This window comes from Macrobrachium rosenbergii, chromosome 33 (genome assembly GCF_040412425.1).
Source record: "Macrobrachium rosenbergii isolate ZJJX-2024 chromosome 33, ASM4041242v1, whole genome shotgun sequence".
NCBI lineage: Eukaryota > Metazoa > Arthropoda > Malacostraca > Decapoda > Palaemonidae > Macrobrachium > Macrobrachium rosenbergii.
The window spans coordinates 5,922,773-5,945,615 of NC_089773.1; the positions used below are offsets into that span (position 1 = coordinate 5,922,773).

The 22,843-nt window shown below is 41.9% G+C and overlaps 2 protein-coding genes across 13 annotated transcripts in view; one reads left to right on the forward strand and one right to left on the reverse strand.

The window, feature by feature from the left end:
* Positions 1–855: 855 nt before the first annotated feature.
* Positions 856–1,719, reverse strand: LOC136855776 (uncharacterized). Its single transcript, XM_067133133.1, has one exon. The coding sequence runs from the start codon at positions 1,717–1,719 to the stop codon at positions 856–858; it is 864 nt and encodes a 287-aa protein (XP_066989234.1).
* Positions 1,720–6,196: 4,477 nt separating this feature from the next.
* Positions 6,197–22,843, forward strand: part of LOC136855843 (oocyte zinc finger protein XlCOF6-like) — a 30,809-nt gene continuing 14,162 nt past the window's right edge. For 3 of the 12 annotated variants that reach the window (XR_010858150.1, XR_010858153.1, XM_067133203.1), the window contains exons 1-2: positions 6,199–6,417; positions 13,008–13,090. The gene's annotated coding sequence lies outside the window, so the exon portion shown is untranslated. Of the gene's footprint in view, positions 6,418–13,007; positions 21,990–22,843 lie in introns of all 12 variants that reach the window. The other 9 variants (XR_010858151.1, XM_067133204.1, XR_010858149.1 and 6 more) reach the window with 7 other exon arrangements.

Sequence of the window (22,843 nt, forward strand, 5' to 3'; positions counted from 1 at the left end):
TATCAGCTTCCCAGCTCTGCTCCACTGCCAAAGCAGTCGAACACATGTGGCCAACAAGTGGTCTCAAATCCAGGCCAGATTAAAATTGGGTAGGTCAAGCTAATATGGCCATATATATATTTTCTTCGACCAGGTTCCCGAAACCTCTCGTTTCCTATATATTTTAAATATACATTCACACTGACACCATTGTTTATTTAATAATAATAAAATAATAATAATCTTGCCCAAGTTTCAGAGAAAGACGACACAATTCACAGAACACGAGACAAACGTTTCATTTGCAATTACTCACACGCAATACATTTAGAACCATCAAATGTATAACAGACATAAGTTCCAAGAAGCAAAGCTATAATGAAGGATATAATGAAAGACAATCGGGAGGTATCGAAGATATCCCACGAGCAGAAAGTATCATTTGTTTGTTTGTTTTTATACTCTAGAATACAATATGTAACCCAGAGTTGTTGTTGTTGATGTCTTAGAGCCAACAATTCTTGTTGGCACGGGCCTTTCCCTTGTTTGGCCCGTAGGTGATCTGAAATATTCAGGTCATTTGTTATAGGAAATTTGAAAAAGATTTTGTAGTAGAGACAGTTGTGGATGGAGGAAGGATGATGGTTGTCGTGGGAGGGGGCCATCATGTCACGGATAGTAGTAGTTTGAAAATGTAAGGCCTTTGAAAACATAGAGAAACATTGCAGGTGGGGTTGTCCAACCCTTTAAACTCTAGAGTCCCTGCGGATTATTCTTAGTGGTAGAGTGTTTCAGTTGGAATAAGACAGAGATGATGTGTATAGGGCCTTACGGTGAGGGGATGGGATGAGTTGAGATGAGTTTCAGAAGGTCACATCACCTCGGTGGAGGTAGGTCTGTGAGCAATTGCCTACAAGTTTCGATGTTCTCAACAACTGCTTTTACAAGTGTGGCTGCTGTGTGCATAATGTCTTGTGCGTTTTCCTCTGCTTGTAAGTTACTCCTTAGTTGTCTTGTCTCCCTGCACTCAAGCAGATAGTGCAGGAGAGCCTGTTGAGGTGTCTCTTCACAATGCTCGCATGGTCTTGCGCCGTCTTCCATGATCTCCCAGCAGGCTTTGTATCCCAGTCTGAGTCTGTGGATACATACCGCTAGATGTCTTGGTGTGAACCTGTCGATGGGGGGTGGTACCAGATCTGTGGCCCACTTGTACCATTTGGCAGAGGGTGAGTTGCTTCCTATCCAGCTGTGAAGTTCCTTGTCCATGTTTTCCTTGAGCTGTGGCTTTATCTGGTTTTTGATCTGCTGAAGCGCAGGCTGTATGTGCACCTGTACACTAATTATGTGTCTGGTGCTTTTGGCTAGTTCGTCTGCCTTCTCATTCCCTGTTATTCCTATATGACTAGGAATCCAGTTGAGAGTTACAGGTCTGCCTCTTTCTGTGTGCTGATATAGCATTGATTTGATATCAGCTATCAGTGCCTTGTTTTCCTTGTTTTTTGGTTGTTGCAAGGCTTGCATTGAGGATTTCGAGTCAGTGTGGATGATCACTGGTCCTTCCTCATTCTCAAGTGAGTAAACCAGTGCTTGCTTTATTGCAACAAGCTCTGTTTGCATGGTAGAGGCATTGTTGGAAACTCTCCAGCATGCTGTAAAGTTGTTGGAGTGTACTGCGGCTCCAACTGTCTGCGTTCCTGGATCTACAGTGCCATCTGTGTAGTAGGTCTGTGATCCTGCCATTTCTGTGTTTCTGATTGCCTCCTGGGCCGCTGCTCTTAGTTCCGCCAATGTGAGCAGTGATCGATCAGCAGACCAAGTTAGCGACTGCAGTCCCGTATTTCTGAAATCTATTATGAAAGTACTTTCTAATTATGCCACCAAATCAAACATTTCAGAGGAAGTTCCGATCTTAAATTGCATTTACTTTCACACGCAAAATTTGTTTGGTGTAAAGACAAGGCTACAAAAATTGGGATGTTGTTTCATAACAGAAGTAAAGCTACTTGGGATGTTGTAAGAGCCCGTTGTCGCCCCGACACTGTCTCTTCCAAACACACGTGTGTGTTCGTGTGTTCATCATCCATCGGAGTGGACAAGACAGACTCATCATCAACATAGAGTTACGGGCTGCTCTAGGAGCAAGAGCCCGTGCTGGCACAAGGCCAGCTAAATCTAAAACAACATGTACATTTATTCAGTAAGGCCAACAAGTGGTCTCATATCCCTACAGGCACCAGATTACCTGTAGCTGCTATGCAGCCCGCGCAGGCCATATTATAACTGGTTAGGGCATGCTAATATGGCCATATATATTTTCTTCCCCTTAAATATACATTTTTCAGTGGTATATTTCTGCACTAAACGGACTAAACTATTTTGTCACACATACAAATACTTCGGTAGTTTTTTGTTTCTCCCTGAGTGTGTGGCTGACTTGACCAAGGTGGCAGTCATATAAATCACAGCCTGTGATTGGTGGCAGACAAGAGACAAGAGACAAGAGCAAAGAAGACAAAAGACAAGAACAAGAAGACATGACAGAAAGCAAGACAAGGTCAGGCAAGTCTCAAGTCGCCCAGTCATCTCACACAGATGGAAAGAACTCGGAGCAGCTTTCGGCTCAGAGAAATTTATTTTGGCATTTTGGTTCACAAGGGGAGTCCCCCAGGGGTCATTCCTGACAGGACCACTTCCCCAAATAAGATCGACCGGAAGTTATTGTGAGCTGGGCTCTTGTGGGAATCAGACGAATGAATGAGGAAAGTAAGATTGAAGAGAGAGAGAGAATATGAATGGAGGTGCAGTAAAAGGAATGAAAGGGGCTGTAGCAGCTAGGTACAGAAGGGAAGCTGCAAAGAACCTTAAGTAAGTATTACCTGAACTGCGGAATTGGCTGTCTTCAAATTACCACCAGTTTTCTTCTGTCAACATGTTTTAAACTTTTATTTTTTCTAAATTTCTAACTCCAATGGTTTCTTTACTGTTCTGGATTATGGAGAATCACCAGGTTCTCGAAACCTCTCGTTTTCTATAAATTTTAAATATATATTCACACTGACACCATTGTTGATTTATTCACCAATAATTAAAAAATTATAATCTTGCCCAAGTTTCAGAGAAAGATGACAGTCTTGACAGAATTCACAGAACACGAGACAAACGTTTCATTTGCAATTACTGATATGCAATTATATTTAGAACCAGCAAATGTACAACAGACACAAGTTCTAAGAAACAAAGCTACAATGAAAGACAATCGGGGGGTACCGAAAATATCCCCCGTGCACAAAGTTACATTTGTTTAATAAGGGTTTTATAGAACCCAGAGCAGTGATCGATCAGCTGACCAAGTTAGCGACTGCAGTCCCGTATTGTTGAAAACTGTTATGAAAGTACTTTGTAATTGTGCCACCAAATAAAACATTCAAAAGAAGTTCTGATCTTAAATTGCATTTGTCTTCGTACGCAAAATTTGTTTTGTGTGAAGACAAGGGATGTTGTTTCAAGACAAGAGTCAAGCTAGCTGGGATGTAAACTATATAATATATATTTTACTGTGCAGAACTACTGTTGTTGCTGTTTTGCATATTAACTGCAGACACAGTTATACATGTACTTTTGTACATGTATAACTGTGTCTGCAGTTAATATGCAAAACAGCCACAACAAATAAATGGGTTACAACCGAAGGGTTCCATACAAACAGTAATGATTAATATGTCATGAAATATTCTACTTTCAAATGGTGTGGTTTTAATATATATATATATATATATATATATATATATATATATATATATATATATATATATATATATATATATATATATATATATATATATATAATCATGAAGCTACAAATGTCGCTTAATATCAAATTCACGCTACCTTGGGAATATCTCGGAAGGAGAATTATCACCGAAGGGGAATTTATTTATCACTTATAAATTCCTCTCGGTGATAATTCTCCATCGGAGATATTCCCGGGTAGCGTGAATTTGATATTGCATTGACATTTGTAGCTTCTTCATATATTATATATATATCACGGTGTGATAAAAAAATTTCATATATTTTTATTATATATAGCCTATGTGTGGCTACTTCAGGTTATCCCAATCAGGACCCACTTATGGGTCCTGACTGAACCAATGGACATCTGAGATTTTGAATAGAACTTTGGCCAAAGGCCAAGCGCTGGGACCTACGAGGTCATTCAGCGCTGAAAGGAAAGGTTTGAAAGGTGTAACAGGAGGAAAGTAAGATGGACGAAAGAGAATATGAACGGAGGTACAGTAAAAGGAATGAAAGCGGTTGCAGCTAGGGGCCTGAGGAAGGGACCCTGCAAAGAACTGTAAGTAATGCCTACAGTGCACTGCATGAGGTGCACTGAAGGCACTGCCCCTCTATGGGGTCTGAGATTTGGGGACTGACAGCTCTTGGCAACTAAGATACTCGTACAGAATTCACTGTCTTGTGATGTTAACCTTGGCATATAGCCTACGTAGTCTGTACTGCACTCAGTGAAAGTCACAGATGGACGACTGAGAGGGAATTATACGTTCAAAAATATGACTACAATGAAAGATAATCAAGGGAAATTACAAGTTTGAAAACCACATTACAATGAAAGATAATCGAGGGAATTATAAGTTTACAAACATGATAATAATGAAAGATAATTGACAGAATTATGTCTGCAAGCATGATAACAATGAAAAATAATCGAGATCATTATAAGTTCGTAAATAAAACGACAATGAAAGATAATCGATGGAATTGTAAGCTCGAAAACACGACTATAATGAAAGATGCTCGAGGGAATTCAAAAGTTCGAAAACACTACTACAATGCAAGACAATCGAGGGGATTACAAGTTCGTAAACGTGATTACATTGCAGGGGAATCAGAGCATGGGAAATCCCCTGCTATAAGGTAATCGGGAGGTCCCAAAAAGTTCACCTCCGTGTAAAAAGTTTTAATGTTCTTAATTTACTTAATAATGAGAGTTTTGATGTAGTAATTACCACACCAGGTTGGCAACTACGCTTCCAGACTCATAAAATTCATTATACAAATACCTTATAAATATGACATAGTCAACACCTTTGAAGAATAAATTGACCTCAAATTGTAAATTTGTATATAACTATAATTTTTTTTCGTATAACAAAAGCGCTACAAACAAAGTGTGGAGATGTGATTTTATACAATTTTTTCCCACCACTTTAGATAAAATATAACTATATTACAGTATTGATTACGCTTTACTTGTATATTAATTCACAATTACGTAGAATATGAATTACTAATGTTGAAGAAAATACAATTACAATTTAGAGCGCCACATAAAATAGGCTACATAGGTCTAATGATAAGCATCATGTTTGCCCGTAACCATTTGTGCTGAAACAGGACGAATAATCGATGTATTCATGTCAATGAAGCTTTTAATTATCCTATTCATATAGAATATAAAAAGAATAATTTATATATATTTATATAAGGGTTTAAAGATTTGTACCAATTTGGCATGATGTAAATGTAGCTCATTAATAACAAAATAAAGGTTATAAATTTTATGCAGGGTCAGTTATTGTCCATTCTTTAGGATTTTGTAATATCGCAATCAACCTAGTCCTATGCTATTTTCAATAATTATAGAGTACCAAATTGTATACTCTATTATTATTATTATTATTATTATTATTATTATTATTATTATTATTATTATTATTATTATTATTATTATTAATCACAATTTAAACCCCTATTCATATGGAGCAAGCCCAAACGACCACTGACTTGAAATTCAAGCTTCCAAAGAATATTAAGGTGTTCATTAGAAAGAAGTAAGAGGTAAAGGGAAATACGGAAAGAAGAGATCTCTGTTATTAACAAAATAAATTAACAGACTAATACATAAAAAGATAAAAGTGTAAGTAAATCATTGAAATACGAGAATTGCTTAAGAGCAGTAATGCATTGCATGTTCTGCATCAGGAAGATAAAGAGGAACTAATGGCTGAACGCCTTACCAAGTAGAAACCTGTCCAGAGGAGAAACTTTAAATAAGAAAGAATTTATCTAAATCACAGATGAAAAGTCACAAACACTTAAAGAAGCACGACCAAAAGCAAAATAAAATAAAATATATCGAGCGAACAAGGGAGCCGTTGTATAGGCAAATCCCTCCACCAACAACTATTCACGAAATTACTACTACTACTACTACTGCTGTCGCCATTAAATGTACCGACAAAACACTAGACAGAGTTCATTGTTTCGCTCGGTTACCGTCACACTTTGACAGTCAGTGTCGCCCCGAAATGAATTAAATTCGACGCCGTATCAACAGAACAAACATCTTCTGAGAGATCATTCCACATTAACTTACCACAGCCTGACTTCTGTACGAAATAGGAGTCTGTTTTAGGCGTAAGTTAAATAGTGAAAGTCTAGTTTTCGTTTTCTGTCAAAGAGAACTTTCGAGGTGGCTACTTGTCCGCCCTCAGATCTTAAAGACTACTGGGGCTAGAGGGCTGCAAATTGTTATGTTGATCATCCACCCTCCAATCTTCAAACATACCAAATTGCAGCCCTCTAGCCACAGTAGTTTTTATTTTATTTAAGATTAGCCGTGATCGTGCATCTGGCATTGATATAGTGCTAACAACACAGGCCACCACCGGGCCGTGAGTGAGAGTTTCATACAGCATTATAAACTGTACAGAAAAATCGGCTGCGCCGAAGAAATTTCTGCACATTTTTTTACTTTATTTTTGCACCCTTGGAAAATCATCAATTCTCCCGATAACTGAATTTCTGCATAAAATTATGATGATCATCTTCTTCTTCTTTTAACGTGCTATGATCTGACTGATTCAAATTGGCAAGTGTAGAAAACACAGGCTTAAGACTGAGCTACGCAAGGCTTAGGCCTGGTCTCTGTTAACTCATAAAACTAGAGGCCTGTAGTTTTCCATTGTAGATGAAAAGGTTACACTGTATGGCCCAGGCTGCCTCTTACCTATAGTAGACATAAGACCTGATCAGCCCAACCCTTACCTAACCTAACCTTGGGTGCCATGCCCTTACCTGACCTGGGGGGGAGGCCCTTTAAGTTGTGACCTCGTCGTCTGCACATGACCCCTTAAATAAAACTCTTCTGTTCGCGAATGCAACCCAGGGGTAATTTTCTTCGATAAAAATTGCTAAAAACCTCAAACATTGCAAACTAACCTTCATGAGGTCAATGTACCCTGACCTGGTTTGGATGTGTTCCATCCACTGTACACTATGAAGATTGCGGTATTGTATTTCCAGTCATTGCTAAGACAGCTCCATTTAGGTATTATTATTATTATTATTATTATTATTATTATTATTATTCAGAACATGAACCCTATTCATACGGAACAAGCCCACAGATATCGCCTATTGATATAATCTCTTGACGGGAGAATAGTATCCAAAAGCGTGTATAGAATGCAGTTCAAATGAGATAATCTGAGATACTATCTACCAAGATATGGAGAAATTTACCGTCTTTTGTTCATGTTTTTGCTTCATCCTTGTGGGGCAGGTACTAAATATGGCAACCTTGGAAGCTTTTGCTGTTTAATACCAGCCCCTCAGGTAAGGATGTGAAAACATAAACGAAAGACAGTAAGTTTCTCATCATTTTGGTAAATTTCTCAAATTATCTCACTTGTATTTCATCATATACTGTACATCCTTTTCTATATTTATTCAAAAATTATATTAACACACGATATCTTTGCATGGCTGTTTCCTTTACATTTACCCTAGTTTATACTCCCAGTTTGTAGTCAGGCCCTTTTCTACTGTGATTTTCAAAATGTCTGAAGGTTTTCACCCAGCTTTGGACATGCAGTTATTCGATATGTAATTCACTGTTGTTCGTACGGAAATATAAACCATTGCTTTCTACAGGCTTCCAGGAGTATCCCGTATGAGCTGGCAAGAGTCAAACTTGGCAACAAGGTGGTTAACTGGTGGTTACAGGGGGTGAGTGGGCAATGCCTCTCACTAACTTGGTGTCTCCAAACTTTTTCTTTGACTGCCATCAAGAGAGGTTGCCTTGTTGTGTTCGCTCTGGCTGCTAAGTTGAACTTGTGTTTTTGTGTTGAATACATTGTTTACATGAGAAATACAACAGAGTCCTGAGAGACTTCTCATTTTGATGGCAGCCAGAAGCAAAGTTGGGTGCAGACCGACAGGTGGGCAAGGCTTCCCCCTGCCTGTTGGTAGTTAACAACCTTGTCAAGAAGTCTGAATGGCTGTTCCAGCTCATGTCCACAAGCTAAATCTGTATGGAAAGAACAAAGGTTTGTATTTGTGTGTGAACAATGTGTCAGGTTCAGAGGATATTCAATTTTACATTCCAATGTAAGGAAAATTTACTGTCCTTCAGTTTTGGTAGAGAAGATGGCCTTAGGAGTCAGTATTGTGCACTGTGCTATACGCATACAAACAGGATTTGTTCCAACTCAATATACAAACCATTGGTCCTTTACACTAGGAATTACTTTCAGCAAAGCTAGAAATGGCCGTTGACCTATCGAACAAGGTTGTTAGGCAGTTAACTACCATCCGGGAGGCGGGAGTCCCGCCTGCCCGCATGTAAACATTCCAATTTACTTTTGGCTGTTGTATGGTATAGATGTGTTTTCTTCGCTCTCTGCCCAGACTTCCGTTGAGCTACTTTTTCTTGATGGGATCTTTTTCTTGTTTTTATGTCTTTTGTAATCATGAAAGCTCTTGATAAGCCCCGTAAGCCGGCCTTCCTCCAGTGTGTGTGTGTCCTGGGGTTGACGATAAGAAGTGCAATAGCTTTCGCTCTAGTATTGATATGGACCCGCATGCCCTTTGCACTTCTTGCAGGGGGCATGTGTGTCACGTACTTCTCCTTGTGCTGAGTGTTGCTCCTGGTCGGCTGAGCAGTGGGTGAAGTTTGAGGGGAGGAGATAGTACCAGAGGAAGCCTGCCAAGGCGCCATCTGAGGGTTACATGCCTCCAATGACTCCGAAGGTGGCTAACCCTTCGGGATTGTTTCTCTCTCCCAGCAAGCTTCCCCTTCTGGCTGCCTCTCCTTCGGGTGAGGATTCCCCTTTGTCTGCTTCACTCGCTTCGTCGGGTGTTGAAGTCCATGGGGGAGCGGACGATCAGGACATCCTCTTCTCGGGGGCCTCTCCTCACTCCAGGGGGGAAACTTTTACCCCAGAGCGAGTGGAGTCTCCCTTTATTGACCCGACTTCGTCTTCAGGTATGCCGGTAGAGACTTCTCTCGGGTGGCAGGCTCCAGACCTGGCTCCACCTGAGTCTGCTTGGCGTCCTGTCTCTGGAGGGTCTTCTTTCTCACCTGTCTGGCGCTCCAGTGGTGACCCACACCGCGGTTACAGCTACAACATGCACCATCACCATGACTGCCTTTGCCAAGATGCTGGTGACTGCAACACCTTTCACCTGGATACCCAGGTGATAGCCGCGCCTGCTTCCCATCACGCTGTGCCGCTGCCACCTGGCTTCCTGGCCCCCTTATCCCGGCCAAGACCCTCCAGGATGGTGACTTCAACCGTGCCCTATCTCACAGCTCCTGCTCCTGCTGTCCCTGACTTCCGCACGTTCCTGGCCCTGGTCCCGGCTCTTGGCTTACCTGGCTCTCGGCCCAGACTGGCTCCTCCACCTGCCCTGCCCAAGCTTGGCACTCCTGTTGCTGCTCCTAGTTTCCCTCCTCCCGTTCTTCTTCCAAGGCTCGTCAGTCGAAGAAGAAGAATGCTGCCCCCCCCTTTGCCTCAGAGGTGTAAGACAAAACCACAGCAGTCCATTCAGACAACACTACAGCCCTGTCGTACATCAGCAAGCAGGGAGGAACTCATTCCTTCTTGCTTTGCATAGCAGCGAGGGATCTGCTTCTCTGGGCCGACCAGAACAGGACAAGAAGTCTGACAAGATTTGTCCAGGGGAAACTAAATGTGCTGGCAGACCAGCTAAGCCGAGGCAACCAAGTCATTCCCAAGGAGTAGACTCTTCACCCTTTAGTTTGCTCGGCCCTTTGAAGACTATGGGGAAGACCAAAATTGGATCTTTTCGCAATGTCCAAGAACAATCTTCTGCCTCTTTTTTGTTCGCCAGTACCAGATCCGTTGGCATGGGCGACGGACGCGATGCTACAGGACTTTATGCCTTCCCTCCCTTCGGAATGATATGTGAAGTATTGAACAAATTTCAGTCTCACAGGAACGTGTCACTGATTCTGATTGCTCCGTTTTGGCCCCTAAAAGAATGGTTTCTGGACCTCATGGGTCTTCTGGTAGATTTTCCCTGACTGCTTCCTCAAAGATACGATCTCAAACAACACCATGTCAGAAGATTTCATCAAGGGTTGTCTACTCCAGCTCTGACAGGGTTCATACTGTCAAGAGACTCCTCAGAGTTAAGGGTTTTTCAAGAGCAGGTGCAGAAGCAATCTTGAGATGCAGACGCCAATCTTCCTGCAACATTTACCAGAATAAGTGGTCCATTTTCCACACTTGGTGCAGAAAAAATGAGCCTCTTCTACTAAAACCACTCTGACAGAGATCGCAGAATTTTTAATTGTACCTTATATCCTCCAGAGGGTTGGCCCCTTCGACTGTAAAGGGCTACAGGGCTATGCTTAGCTCAGTCTTCAGGCACAGAGGCCTTGACTTATGTTTGAATCAAGGCATTTCTGATTTAATAAAATCTTTTGAGACTAGTAAGCAGAAGGTAACAAAACTGGTATCCTGGAACCTAGACGTGGTCTTAATACGGTGGGCTCTTCCTCCTTTCGAGCCTATCAGCTCCTCTTCGCTCAGAGATCTAACTAAGAAGACCTTCTTTTTGGTGGCTTTGACGACAGCTATGAGGGTTAGTGAGCTACAAGCAATCGGTAGAAGGATCTTCCCTGGAGGAGACGCGATTTGTTCTTACATGCTAGGATTTCTTGCAATGAGAATCCTTCCAAGCCCTGGCCTCGTTCTTTTAAGGTGAAAAATCTGAGAGAAATTCTAGGACCTGAGGAGGAAGAGTTCTTTGCCCTGCAAGGGCATTAAAGTTTTTACCTGAAGAGAACAGAGAAGTTAAGAGGGCCCTCTAGTGATTTGTGGACTTCAGTTAAGGATCCTGCACGTCCTCTTACAAAAAATGCGATATCCTTTTTCTTAAGAGAACTCATTCAGGAAGCCCACTCTCATGTGGGAGACAAGCTTTTACCTTCTCTGAAGGTTATGCACATGAAATAAGGGCAGTGACTACGTCTTTAGTTTTTAAACATAAATATTTCTCTTTCAGATATTCTCCAAACAACTTTTTGAGATGTAAACCAGTATTCGCATCTCACTACTTAAGGGATGTGGAAACAGTTCTTAATGAATGCAGTACTTTGGGTCCTTTATCGTTGGCTGGCATGGCGTTGGGGGAGGGAAAGCAGGAAGCATACTTCCATCCTTTCTCTTCGTCTTGAATTTTGGTGTTGAGTTCTGAGGGAGTCTGGGAGTACTATGTACTGGAATACCCTCCAGTTTTTAATGGTTTGGGAATGGTGTTTTTAATATGTTGGTGTAGGTAACAGCATTGTTATCTGGTTGTCTTGTGTTAGTACTGTGCCCTGGGCAGGGGCAATTTTCTGTAACTTACTCGCGTTTGGTGGTGTCCTTCACTGTAAGTCTCCCACTGATGTAGTGGGCGACCCAGGGCCATACCCCTCGCCTCTACTGAGTGAGGTGAGTGCCAACCAGAGGCAGTGTCTTCCTGCAGCAGCTCTCTCACCAGGTAAGGAAACAACAAGCACTGTGCCAATGCTGGCCAATTTTCTGTTCTCAAATTCGTTGCTGTATACAATGTTTTGGGGACAGAGTATTCCATGTATCCCACCTCCTTTCAATGTGGATTCAGCTATGTAATTACTTGGTAAGTCACTTATATAAAAATGACATTTTTATAATAAAAAAATATAGTTTTACAAGTAATTACAGAATGGGAGCCCACCCTCCTTCCACCATGGACTTAATCACAAACAAACTGAAGCTCTTTGTTACAGTTGTTCCTCTTTTTGGGCGGGGTGACACCTACAACAAAACCAATTTCAGATTTTAGGCCAATACTAGAAATGTTAGCAATGGAATTACAGTACTTGGTAAGCGTATATAAAACTTTTATTTTATTATAATAATGTCATTTTTCCTAACTGTACAAACTAGAGCCTATTATCATAACATCACCTCAACCACTCCACACAGACCCTGCTGTCAAAGGAAAATTTGACAGGAACCAGGGGTGTACCCCCATCCACACCTACCTATCACTAAAATACCTTGTTACAAAGTTTTTTGACAATCAAGTGGGGCTGAGGAATAAAATAAAAAAAAAAGTAAAAAATTCTTTCATAGTCTGCCCTGCATTTAACCACGGTGCCCTGCTGTTTTTTCACATCAGGACTGGGGCTACCCAAAAAGTGAAAAAAAAAGTATACGTTAGTTTTACCAGACCACTGAGCTGATTGACAGCTCCCCTAGGGCTGGCCTGAAGGATGAGACTTATTTTTACGTGGCTAAGAACCAATTGGTTACCTAGCAACGGGACCCACAGCTTATTGTGGAATCCGAACCACGTTATAGCGAGAAATGAATTTCTATCACCAGAAGTAAGTTTCTCTCATTCCTCACTAGCCGGCCGGAGAATCGAACTCGGGCCTAGCGAGTGCTAGCCGACAACTCTACTGACTTGCCCAACGAGGAACTACCCAAAAAAGTGAAACAGGCAACCACTGGCAACCTAGGCAACCCACCCCTGCCAATGTAGTGAGTCTTCTACTTTCCCTGGCTAAGGAAGGATGTGTTGTTTTTCATGTGGCATGAAATGAACTGTGTTAAAGGTATGAGGTTTGTATGGAAGAAAATATTTTCATTATAATTATATGCTATAATGTTAGGATGTGCATCGATGTTTGTTATAATTATTATAACACAGCTATTGAATTTCAGGTATTACAGTCTAAAGGGAGCACTGCACAAGAACAAGTCAAGAAAATTTCAGGGATATGAAGAAGAAGCAGCTCTTGTTCACAGTACGATTTATACACAGTAAAACACCACTGAGTTCCGTCTTTTCATAAGATAAACTTTTTAAAATATTTGTTACTTATGCAGTTAACAAGGGCACTACTGTACAGTATACGGAAGGAATGAATGATTTTAAGTTATCAGGAAAGTTTTGAAAGGCTCAAATGAGGTAATTTTATGGCTTAAAACTACACCGCATGTCAAAACATCTATGATTGTGAGACCTCTTTTCCAAGGACGACTCGTGTTGACAATGTTAGGCAACCTCTTGATCAAGTGAATTCTTGTGGAAACTATACAGTACTGTATAGGAATACTGTCTCGAAATATCATTTAATTATACTAAATAACTTTTTTCAATTTAAGATTTATAAAAGTTAAGAACTTGTGACGGTATACTTCGTTACGTTTGTGTAGAGCTAAATGGCGTCGAGTCAGCATTTGCACCTACATGGGGCTTCATTCACCGGGAAATATCTTTCAGACTCTAACAGTTCCTTGAAAATAGAGAAAAATAATGCTGTTTTTCAAGAAACTGATGAACACATCTGATACAAAAAGAACGCAAAACTACAGTATCTTTTTCTTTTACCAATCTGTGGTAATCATATCCCAATATTTCCCATTTCATTTTATATTTGTGTAATAATTTAGTGACTAAGTGTAAAGACAAAAATGCAAGCTCTGTAATGAAATGAACTGTAAGTGCATGTGTATGATTGTTCTATATCTGTGATAAGAGATATAAAAATTTACTTTATTAGGCCTTACATTAAAGGAGAGACTATATCTGTTTTAAAAAATGGAGACCAAAACTGAAAATACACAAGGTTTTGTGGAAAGGGGAGAGGAAGGTGTACAGCAAGAATACCAGGGTGTGACGAATTCTCCCACTGACGAAAACGAAACAGAAACGCACTTGTTTGTGACACCCTTCAGTGAGGAAAATCCACCTTGTAAATTGGAAATTAAAAATGAAAGCATTCATGAGTTTGCAGAAAGCGGAGATGAAAGCATTCAAGAAAATAACAGTGCCTTGAATCCGTTTTCCGACGAAGAAACCCACTGTTTTGCACTGGACGGGATGGCTGGTGAAAGTAAACCCGAGGTCCCCTTGCTTGTGAATTCTCACAGTCAAAAGGAACCACATTTAGAATCTGAGAGGGAATTTGCTTCCGGAGATGATCTGCCTTCTGCTGAGGCAGTTAACAAGAGCAGAAACCAGTTTGTGTGTAATGTCTGTGGCAGACAATTTAATTACAGCACTAGCTTTAAAAATCATTTGATGACACACACAGGAGAGAAACCATTTCCTTGTAAGGAATGTGGGAAGAGGTTTAGGCAGAAACATCACCTCATTGGTCACGAAAGAAAATCCCATACTGGAGAGGAACCATTTGCTTGCACGCAGTGCGATAAAAGGTTTTATCTGAAAACTGCATTGAAAAGACACATGATCACTCACATGGAGGTGAAGCCATTCCACTGTCTTGTCTGTGGAAAGTCATTTAGTTCAAAAGTAAACCTTGAAGCACACTCAAGAATCCACAAGCGGATCAAACCATTCCAGTGCGGCGAGTGCGACAAAGGCTTTGTAAGGAAACATGAATATATCGCACACATGAGGATCCATTCACCTGAGAAGCCATTTGTTGGCACTGAAGGTGGGGAACACTCTGATGGGGAGCCAAGTTCAGAATCTGAAAAGATGTTCATTTCTGGAGACATTACGCTTCCCAATGAGGGGGATAATGACAGCGAAACCCAGTTTGCATGCGATGTGTGCGGCAAACAATTTAGTCACAAAGGTAACCTGAAGATTCATTTATTTATACATACAGGAGACAAGCCATTTGTTTGCAAGGAATGTGGGAACAGATTTAGGCGGAAATGTCACTTGATCATGCACGAAAAGAGAATCCATACCAAAGAGAGACCATTTCCCTGTCCACAATGTGGTAAAAGATTTATCATTAAGAATTCATTGAAAAAACATATGTTAACTCACGCAAATACGCAGCAGGAGGAAAGGCACTTTGATTGTCACGTGTGCGGAAAATCATTTTGTGTGAAAATACACCTGGAACAACATTTGGCAACCCACAATATTGTCAAGCCTTTCCAGTGCAGTGAATGTGGAAAAGGTTTTACTAATAAATATGGCTTAATTGCACACGTGAGGACCCATGCAACTGAGAAGCCAGTTGTTTGTAGTGAATGTGGGAAACATTTTGTTGGGGAACCAGAACTAAAGAAGCACATGAAGACTCACGAGGAGAAGTTGTTTATTTGCGAGGTGTGTGGCAAAAGGTTCAGGTTAGAATCCGTTCTCAATAAACACAGAAGAATTCATACAGGAGAGAAGCCGTTCACTTGCAACGAATGTGGGAAGGCATTTCGGTTTCATGGGGGCCTTTACCAGCATGTGCAAATCCACAGGGGAGAGAAGCCATTTGTTTGCAATGAATGTGGGAAAAGCTTTCCTATCAAAAGAAGTCTGGTCAAACATATAAGAACCCATACAGGAGAAAGACCGTATGCTTGTGCGGTCTGTGGGAAACGATATATTCAGAAGGTTAGCCTCAGACATCATATCAGGACACACACAGGAGAGAAGCCCTTTTCTTGTAGCGTTTGTGGGAAGGGATTTAACATTAAATTTGAAATGACTAGACATGAGAAAACACATTCAATGAAGCCACATGTTTGTCAGGAATGTGGAGAGGGCTTTGAGAAGAAAATTACCCTCAAGAAACACTTGCGAACCCATAAAGGAGGAGATTCACGTCTTTATGACGTTGTAGAGAATGCTGGAAAAGACGTTGCATGAATGGTTGCCTTTTCTGGAGGAAATCTGTTTTGCCCTACACAAATACAAACCTTTGTTCTTTACGTTAGGATTAGCTTGTGAATGTGAGCTGGAACAGCCATTGAAAAGCTTACTGACAAGGTAGTTCACTACTGACAGGTAGGGGGAAGTCCCACCCACCTGTCAGTCTGCACTCACTTTTGCTGTTGGCCTCCATCAGATGCAGACGTCTTTTCTTTGGCTCTTTGTGCCTACTTTTGCTATTAAGAACTTTATGCTCTGTTTTTGAGTATTTTTGCTTATGAGCTATCAGGTTGTCCTGGGAAAGACAGACCCTGCAAGCATTTTCATTCTAACATGGAAACAGACCTGCATATGCTGTGCAAGCATTGCAGGAAAAATGTCTGAAATCAAGAGGATCCTTGTTCTGAGAGCTGGGAGTGCCTGTCAGAACAATGAGTAAAGTTTGTAGCTAAGAAAAAGAAGGCTAGGAAATTCACATTAGTGTCATCAGAAGGGAATACTCCACTAGTGACACTGAAGAAGGTCTTCGGCACCTTATGTCCACTCACTGTTTCAACTCCTAAGGGAGCTCCTTTGTTGTCTTGCACACCAATCACCTGTGGAGAGTCAGCGACAAGGAGAGGATGTTCACTCTGGCATGTCGTCTGAGGCTTCGTTTCACTTGGAGGCAGTCTTCCACTGGCAGACTTTCTCTCCCCGGGCAGAAGGAAGACCTCTCTACTAACCCACCTACTCTTGCAGCTTTGGAGGAGATTGAGTGGCTCAGGGGGTTATGGCCATTCCTGGGGATCTCGGGGAGCCCAGTTTTAAAGCTTGATTCAGTCACCTCTCTGCTACCACTTCGGTGACTCCTGTGACTATGGATATGGTGACCGTGATGACTTTGACAGTCACCTTATCCTCACACCCCCACTGATGTGTTCTGAAGAGTTTGGGGCGGTTCTCCTTCGATCCTTGACTATACCTTTGACCTCAGCAAACCTGAGTAAGAAAAAGGTGAAGAAATGCAAGAGGAAGTAGTTGGATTTGTTTTTGTCAGGTTGCTTCTGCCTTCTCCCCTTCGACTTCGACCACTAGTAAACTGAAGAAAAAGAAAGCTGCTTTGTCTACCTCTGGGAAGTCTTGTAAGACTCCAAGTGGTTGGTCCTCTTCAGCACAGAGGACCAATTGGTCTCTTGCTTGCTGTAGGGCCTGTGCTGCTGCATCTGTTGCTTCTAGCAAGGTTGCAACTGCTACCCCTACATCTCCTAGACCTAGAGGTAGAGATACCGGATGGGTGAGCAAAGCAGCAGATTGGTCCAGTTGGGGTTTATGACCATGGGTCTGTAATCCTCTGCCAGCTTGGTCCAGCAAGAGGAAGGGGCATGCAGGTGCTCTCTCGGCCCCCACCCATTCTGGAATACAAATGGTCCAGGAGTCCCGGGAATGTTTCCATCCAGTCTGGTGGCACACCCAGACGAGGCAAGAGGCCCTCCACTCTGCCTTCTTCATAAGTAGAGGTTTCAGCCTCTCAGTGGCTGTGGTATGTTCAAGGGACAGCCCCCAACTGCAGGTTGGTGCCCCACCTTTGGCCTCACTTTCCAAACGAGGCCCCAGTCTTCTCTCAACCAGACAAGGCCCAGTCATCTTTTGACCATTCACCTGTTCCCTCCACCTCTTAGGGCATTTCTGAGGAGGGGGTCATACAGGTCCACGGAATGATTGCACTACCAGTCCAGTTCCACAGACCTTGACAGGACCATACATGCTCCCTGCCTGGTCCACCCACGATGGCATATGATCCTGGTATGCTCCTAGGATTGGACAGGTCATATGCCCAAGTGGTTGAATGGTTCCCAGGGGGCTCAGAAGAGCTTCCCTCGCCAAGCCAATGATTTAAGGAATATAATGATATATGAATTAAGTACTTCAGTAAACTTAATGTTAAAATATATATAGTGAAACAAACTTGAGGTTATTGTCTGTGCGCATCCCCGCTCATTTTAATATTCTTAATCTTTTGCTTGTTATTTTCATATTGATAGCGTTACCAACAATTTTTTGGTAGCATTGTCATCCATGACATTTAAGCTGCGATACTGTATCAAACACAAGACAATAAATGATAAATGCACTGCGATGTCATGTAAGGAATGAAAGAATATATTTTATATTAAAAATTTCATGTTCATTTCACTATACATATTTTAGCATTAAGTTTACTGAAGTACATAATTCATATATCATTATAATCCTTAAATCATTGGCTTGACGATGTTTAGTGATGAAATTGAGAAACGCTACTTTTCATCGGGTAAAACTGAGGTGTGATGAAAGTTATAACTTTTGAAAGACATATTTCATGAGGAGAGGTCGCAGCGTAGATGTTGACTCGGTGATGGCTGGAACAGACCGACGAGTTTCCAGCCCTGCGACTGGCTGATCAATGGCGTGTCAGGAGCGTCGTAAGAGACAGGGTTAGATATCAGATGCAAGGGTGGTGTGAATTCATTATAGCTCTGCTTTCCAAGGTCCCAAGAGAGCTGCCCCTATGGCACAACCTGTTATGCCAGCCATACGCAGAGAGGTGTCATTGGGCCGTGAGTTCTGGCCCTACATACCTGGCAACTATCCAGCATCTCCTTCAAGCGAGAAATTTTTCGTGCCACGCTGCAAAGATGTCTGGATACTTGCGTAAATGCCTTGGCAGCTGTTTACCAGAGGAAATAGGCAGTCTTCTGTGTTAGGTGTTGTAGGTGGAGTGTCTCTCCCATTAGGTAGCAGACTTCCTCATCTTCCTTTACCATAAAAATCGCCAGTTTTTGGTTATCGGAGATTTTTGCTTATCGTCACGCTGTCAGAACGGAACCCCCTGCCGATAACCAGGCACTGCCTGTGCTGGCAGGGCCAAGAAAGAGGCGTCCAAGAACGCAAACTCTTTCTGGCTCTGTGAGATTAATCCCTGATCCCCTTTATCTGGTGAGAAAAACCAGATTCACTGAACGGCAGCACCAGAATGCAGTGAATGTGCCTCACTGTCGAACTTCTCGCTTCCAGAGGTCCTTTATTCCTCACACCGTTGGACTGTGGAACAGTCTCCTTGAGGATGTCGTGCAGTTGGAACTTCAGAAGTTCAAGTGAAAATGCAGTGGGTTACCTCCCTAACACAGGCAGTCCCCGATTACCGGAAGCCTCGGTTATTGGCGATCCGGTTTTACGGCACTTGTCTAGTGATGACAATAACTGGATTTTCAGCGCCGATATGCACCAATCTCCGGTTATCAGCTCTGATCCACGGTTATGGGTGCTGATCCCCGGTTATTGGCGCCGATAACTGGGGAGCATCGCTATTATCGCTGATTTTTGGTTTTCGTCACTCCGTTGGGAATGGTACCCGTGCCGATAACCACTAATCTGAGAAGAATAATACCAGGACAGGAAAGTAATACCAGAACGAGCGGCACCCCCGGCCTTGTAATGCCTGATGAGACGAGCAGCACTGCAGCCAATGAAAATTCGAACAACAGTGACATCATGCACCACCCCGTGACGTCAAGCTCCAGCCTCGTCAGTCCTCCAGGCTGCAGCGACGCACCTTCAAGCCTCACAAGTGGCTTACAGGGAACTTTCTCCAGCCAACAGGAGGGCAGCATTGCACCACCAGCCAATGAAAATTCAACATGTGACCTGCCCCCTGCTGACCCATCGACTATAAAATGAGTAGACCCCACCAGCATCATCATTCTACTCCAAACCACTGCCGTGATCATATTCGGCTGAAGCCAAATGAAATGTTGGCCATATCACTGACTTGACTAATACCTAAATTTGTCTATATTGTATAAAATATATAACTCTGCAGATCATGTCTTCCTTACTTGACTTACTTTGTAAATACTGTACATAATTACTGACGAAATTCCAGTACCGTATACAGGCGGTCCCCGGTTTGACGGGGTTCCGTTTTGCGCGCGGTCGTAACCAAAAATCGTCGTAAGCCGGAAAATCGTCGAAAATCGTCAAAAATCATAAGAAAACCTTACTTTTAATGCTCTGGATGCATTGAAAACGACGTAAACTGCATTATTATTGAGTTTTACATAAAAAAACCTTCAAATTATGATTATTCTGCCGTTTTGGGGCCATATTTCTTCCGTCGGATCGGCGACGACGCGTCGTAACCCCGAACATGCGTCGTAAGCCGGGAAATAATTTCTGATGAATATATTTGAAAAGCGTCGTAACCTCGGAACGTCGTAAGCCGGAACCGTCGTAAACCGGGGACTGCCTGTATTGACTTCTCCCTTCGGAAGATGAATCACGTCAGCACGTTACTCGACAGATGTAGTACCAGAGAAAAAGCAGTAATCAGAAATATAGAGAAGATTCTCTACAAGATTAATGCAGCTGATGCAGCAATCACCTTCAACAAATAATAATAATGAGATGATCAAGCAGGCTTATGACTTCCCTATGAGGAGGGCAAGAGCTCGCAAAGTCAGCGGCATTGCTCCACACAATGGCATTCAAGAAGAACCAGTCAGCACAGCAGGTGTTATGTGTGGGAGTTTGGTCACAGCAGACCACAATCGTCCCCTTTTACTTGTGGGACGTTGCCCGTAAGTCCCTGAACACATTTTCTTTGGGTCCTGTGGTGGCTGCTCAACAATTATGTAGCTAGCCGAGAGAGAGAGAGGATAGTCCTCCTATCTTTTTCCTTTCTCTTGCTTAGGGCAAAGAGTCAGAGTGGTGGCCAAGTACATGCTAAACTGTCGAGCTGTGCAGATATGCTGTGCAACAGGCACCAGTCCTTAGTTTTGTTTTAGTTTAGGGATGCATGTCCCCCTTTTCTCTGGACAAGGTGAGAACGGGACAGATAATAAACAGCCTGGCCTTTGCTATCTCTGACATATTACATGGTTTTTCCAGCCTTATCAGATAACCATGTAAAACCCATTACTTCATGGTCTGGAAGTCTGGTAACCACACATCCCATATGTACAGTATGCCAGAGGTATGGGACCCCTTTCTCTGCTCCTCTCTCAGACCAGAAAATGACATCCTAGGTTAGGAGCACCTACCAATAGGTTCAGAGAGTACTTGGATTCCTCCTATCAATGGGTAAGTCTCCTAACGTAAAGAACCAAGATTTGTATTTGTGTAGGAACAAATAGCAAATTTTTAAAGTAATTTGTATAATTCCTAACATACAAACCTGAAGTTCTTTACATTACAGCCCACCTCTGCTACCCCTCACTCTAGCACCTGGGCTGTAAGGCAAAGTGGAGTGCATACTGACAGGTGGGCAGGGCTGCCCCGCTTGTTGATAGTTAACTACATTGTCTGAAAGTTGAAGGGACGTTCCAGCTCATGTTCGCAAGTTTATCCTAAAGTATAGAACTTCAGGTTTGTAGGTTAGGAAAAATACAAATTACTTTTAAAATTTGCTATCTATTTATTTGGAAAGTTTGAAAAAATATCTTAAGAAGAGTGCAAGTTTGAAAAAATATGTTAAAGAGAGTACAAGTTTGAAAAAATATGTCAAAGTGAGTACAAGTTTGAAAAAAATATGTTAAGGAGGTACTCATTCTATACTGAGAAATCATGCCTAGAAATATTGTTTGCCAAAAATGTGAGATATGTCTTGTTTTTCCTCAGACTATGAGGTTGTTGACCCTAACAACCTCAAGAGAGGCAATTCAGGAGAAGAACAATTGCATTGTCAAGATATTTCAGTGTGGAAGTTGATGGCATGTGCAGCTCAATACCTTTGTCTTGCCCAGTCTTCACAAAAACCAAAGAAGGGGCAAGAAAAATGAGTGGAACCCTGAGACTTGTGGAAGTGATAGACCTGCTTGTTGGAAGATGGAACATCACAGAAATCAGGAGAAGCTAATCACCAGAATGGAACTGCCTGAGAATTAACACTTTCCACAGAGCGAAGACAAGAAGTGTTGGCCCAGAAATTGTTACTTGGTCGCTTGAGAATAGGAGAGGTACCTTCTCCAGCTCAGTGGAATGGTGGCCAAAGTGCGGCCTAAAAGACAAACTAGGTATCATTGTGGTGGAGATGAAGAAGGGATAAACAACAGGTAAGTGTAGAATCACTGACCAGTTGTGTTTAGTACAATTCTGTTTAGAAGATTCACCCAGAATGTGAGAACATAATACAGTACAGTATTTCAAATCAGGGCAGGCCTTGCCAGAAATATAGTCCAGCAGCGCTTTAGTAACTACGATGGGAAGGGGGTTATTGAATATTTAAAACAAAAAATCATTTCCAAACGTAATCCGAGTTGATTAACAATCATTTCCAAACGTAATCCGAGTTGATTAACGGATTATTTGCAGTTCCTTGAGTATTCAGTGAACAAATTTCATTCTCTAAAACTACAGTATTGTAAAATGGTGCAGGTATTAGAATTACCAGGTAAACAGGTTTTCAACAGGTTCCAGTAGACGTCACTGTGTACAATTAGGGTTGCCAGTCTGTGCAGTTCTGGAACTATTTTTGCATACATACTGTACAGCATGTGCATGTGAGATACAAGGGCAGATTACTGTAACCATCTACGTGATAAATCTTGTATCTGTAGGTGTTAAATCAGTATCTCCCTTTTCTTTACAAAGCTATGTATTCAGGTTGTTTAATGAGAGTTTATCGAGAGAGTGAATCTTCCAAATATGAACAGTTGCAGAGTTTCTTAGTCAATTCAGAAACTTGGATTATATAAGGGTGTTGTAAATGCATCATTCACTTACTGGAAACTGTACGTCATTTATGTAACTTTTAACAACAAATTTGTAACATATTACCTCACTTTTGTTACTATATTTCTTCCAGCAATTACTGTATCCTCCGAATGTAGTAATAAGATGTTATGATTCCTGCTGATGTATCTTTTGGGACTCATAAGTGCAGTATTCGAACGATTAAAGTAGAACT

Coding starts and splice junctions, on each gene's coding strand:
- LOC136855776 (XM_067133133.1), bottom strand. CDS start 1,719: ATGGCAGGATCACAGACCTACTACACAGATGGCACTGTAGATCCAGGA.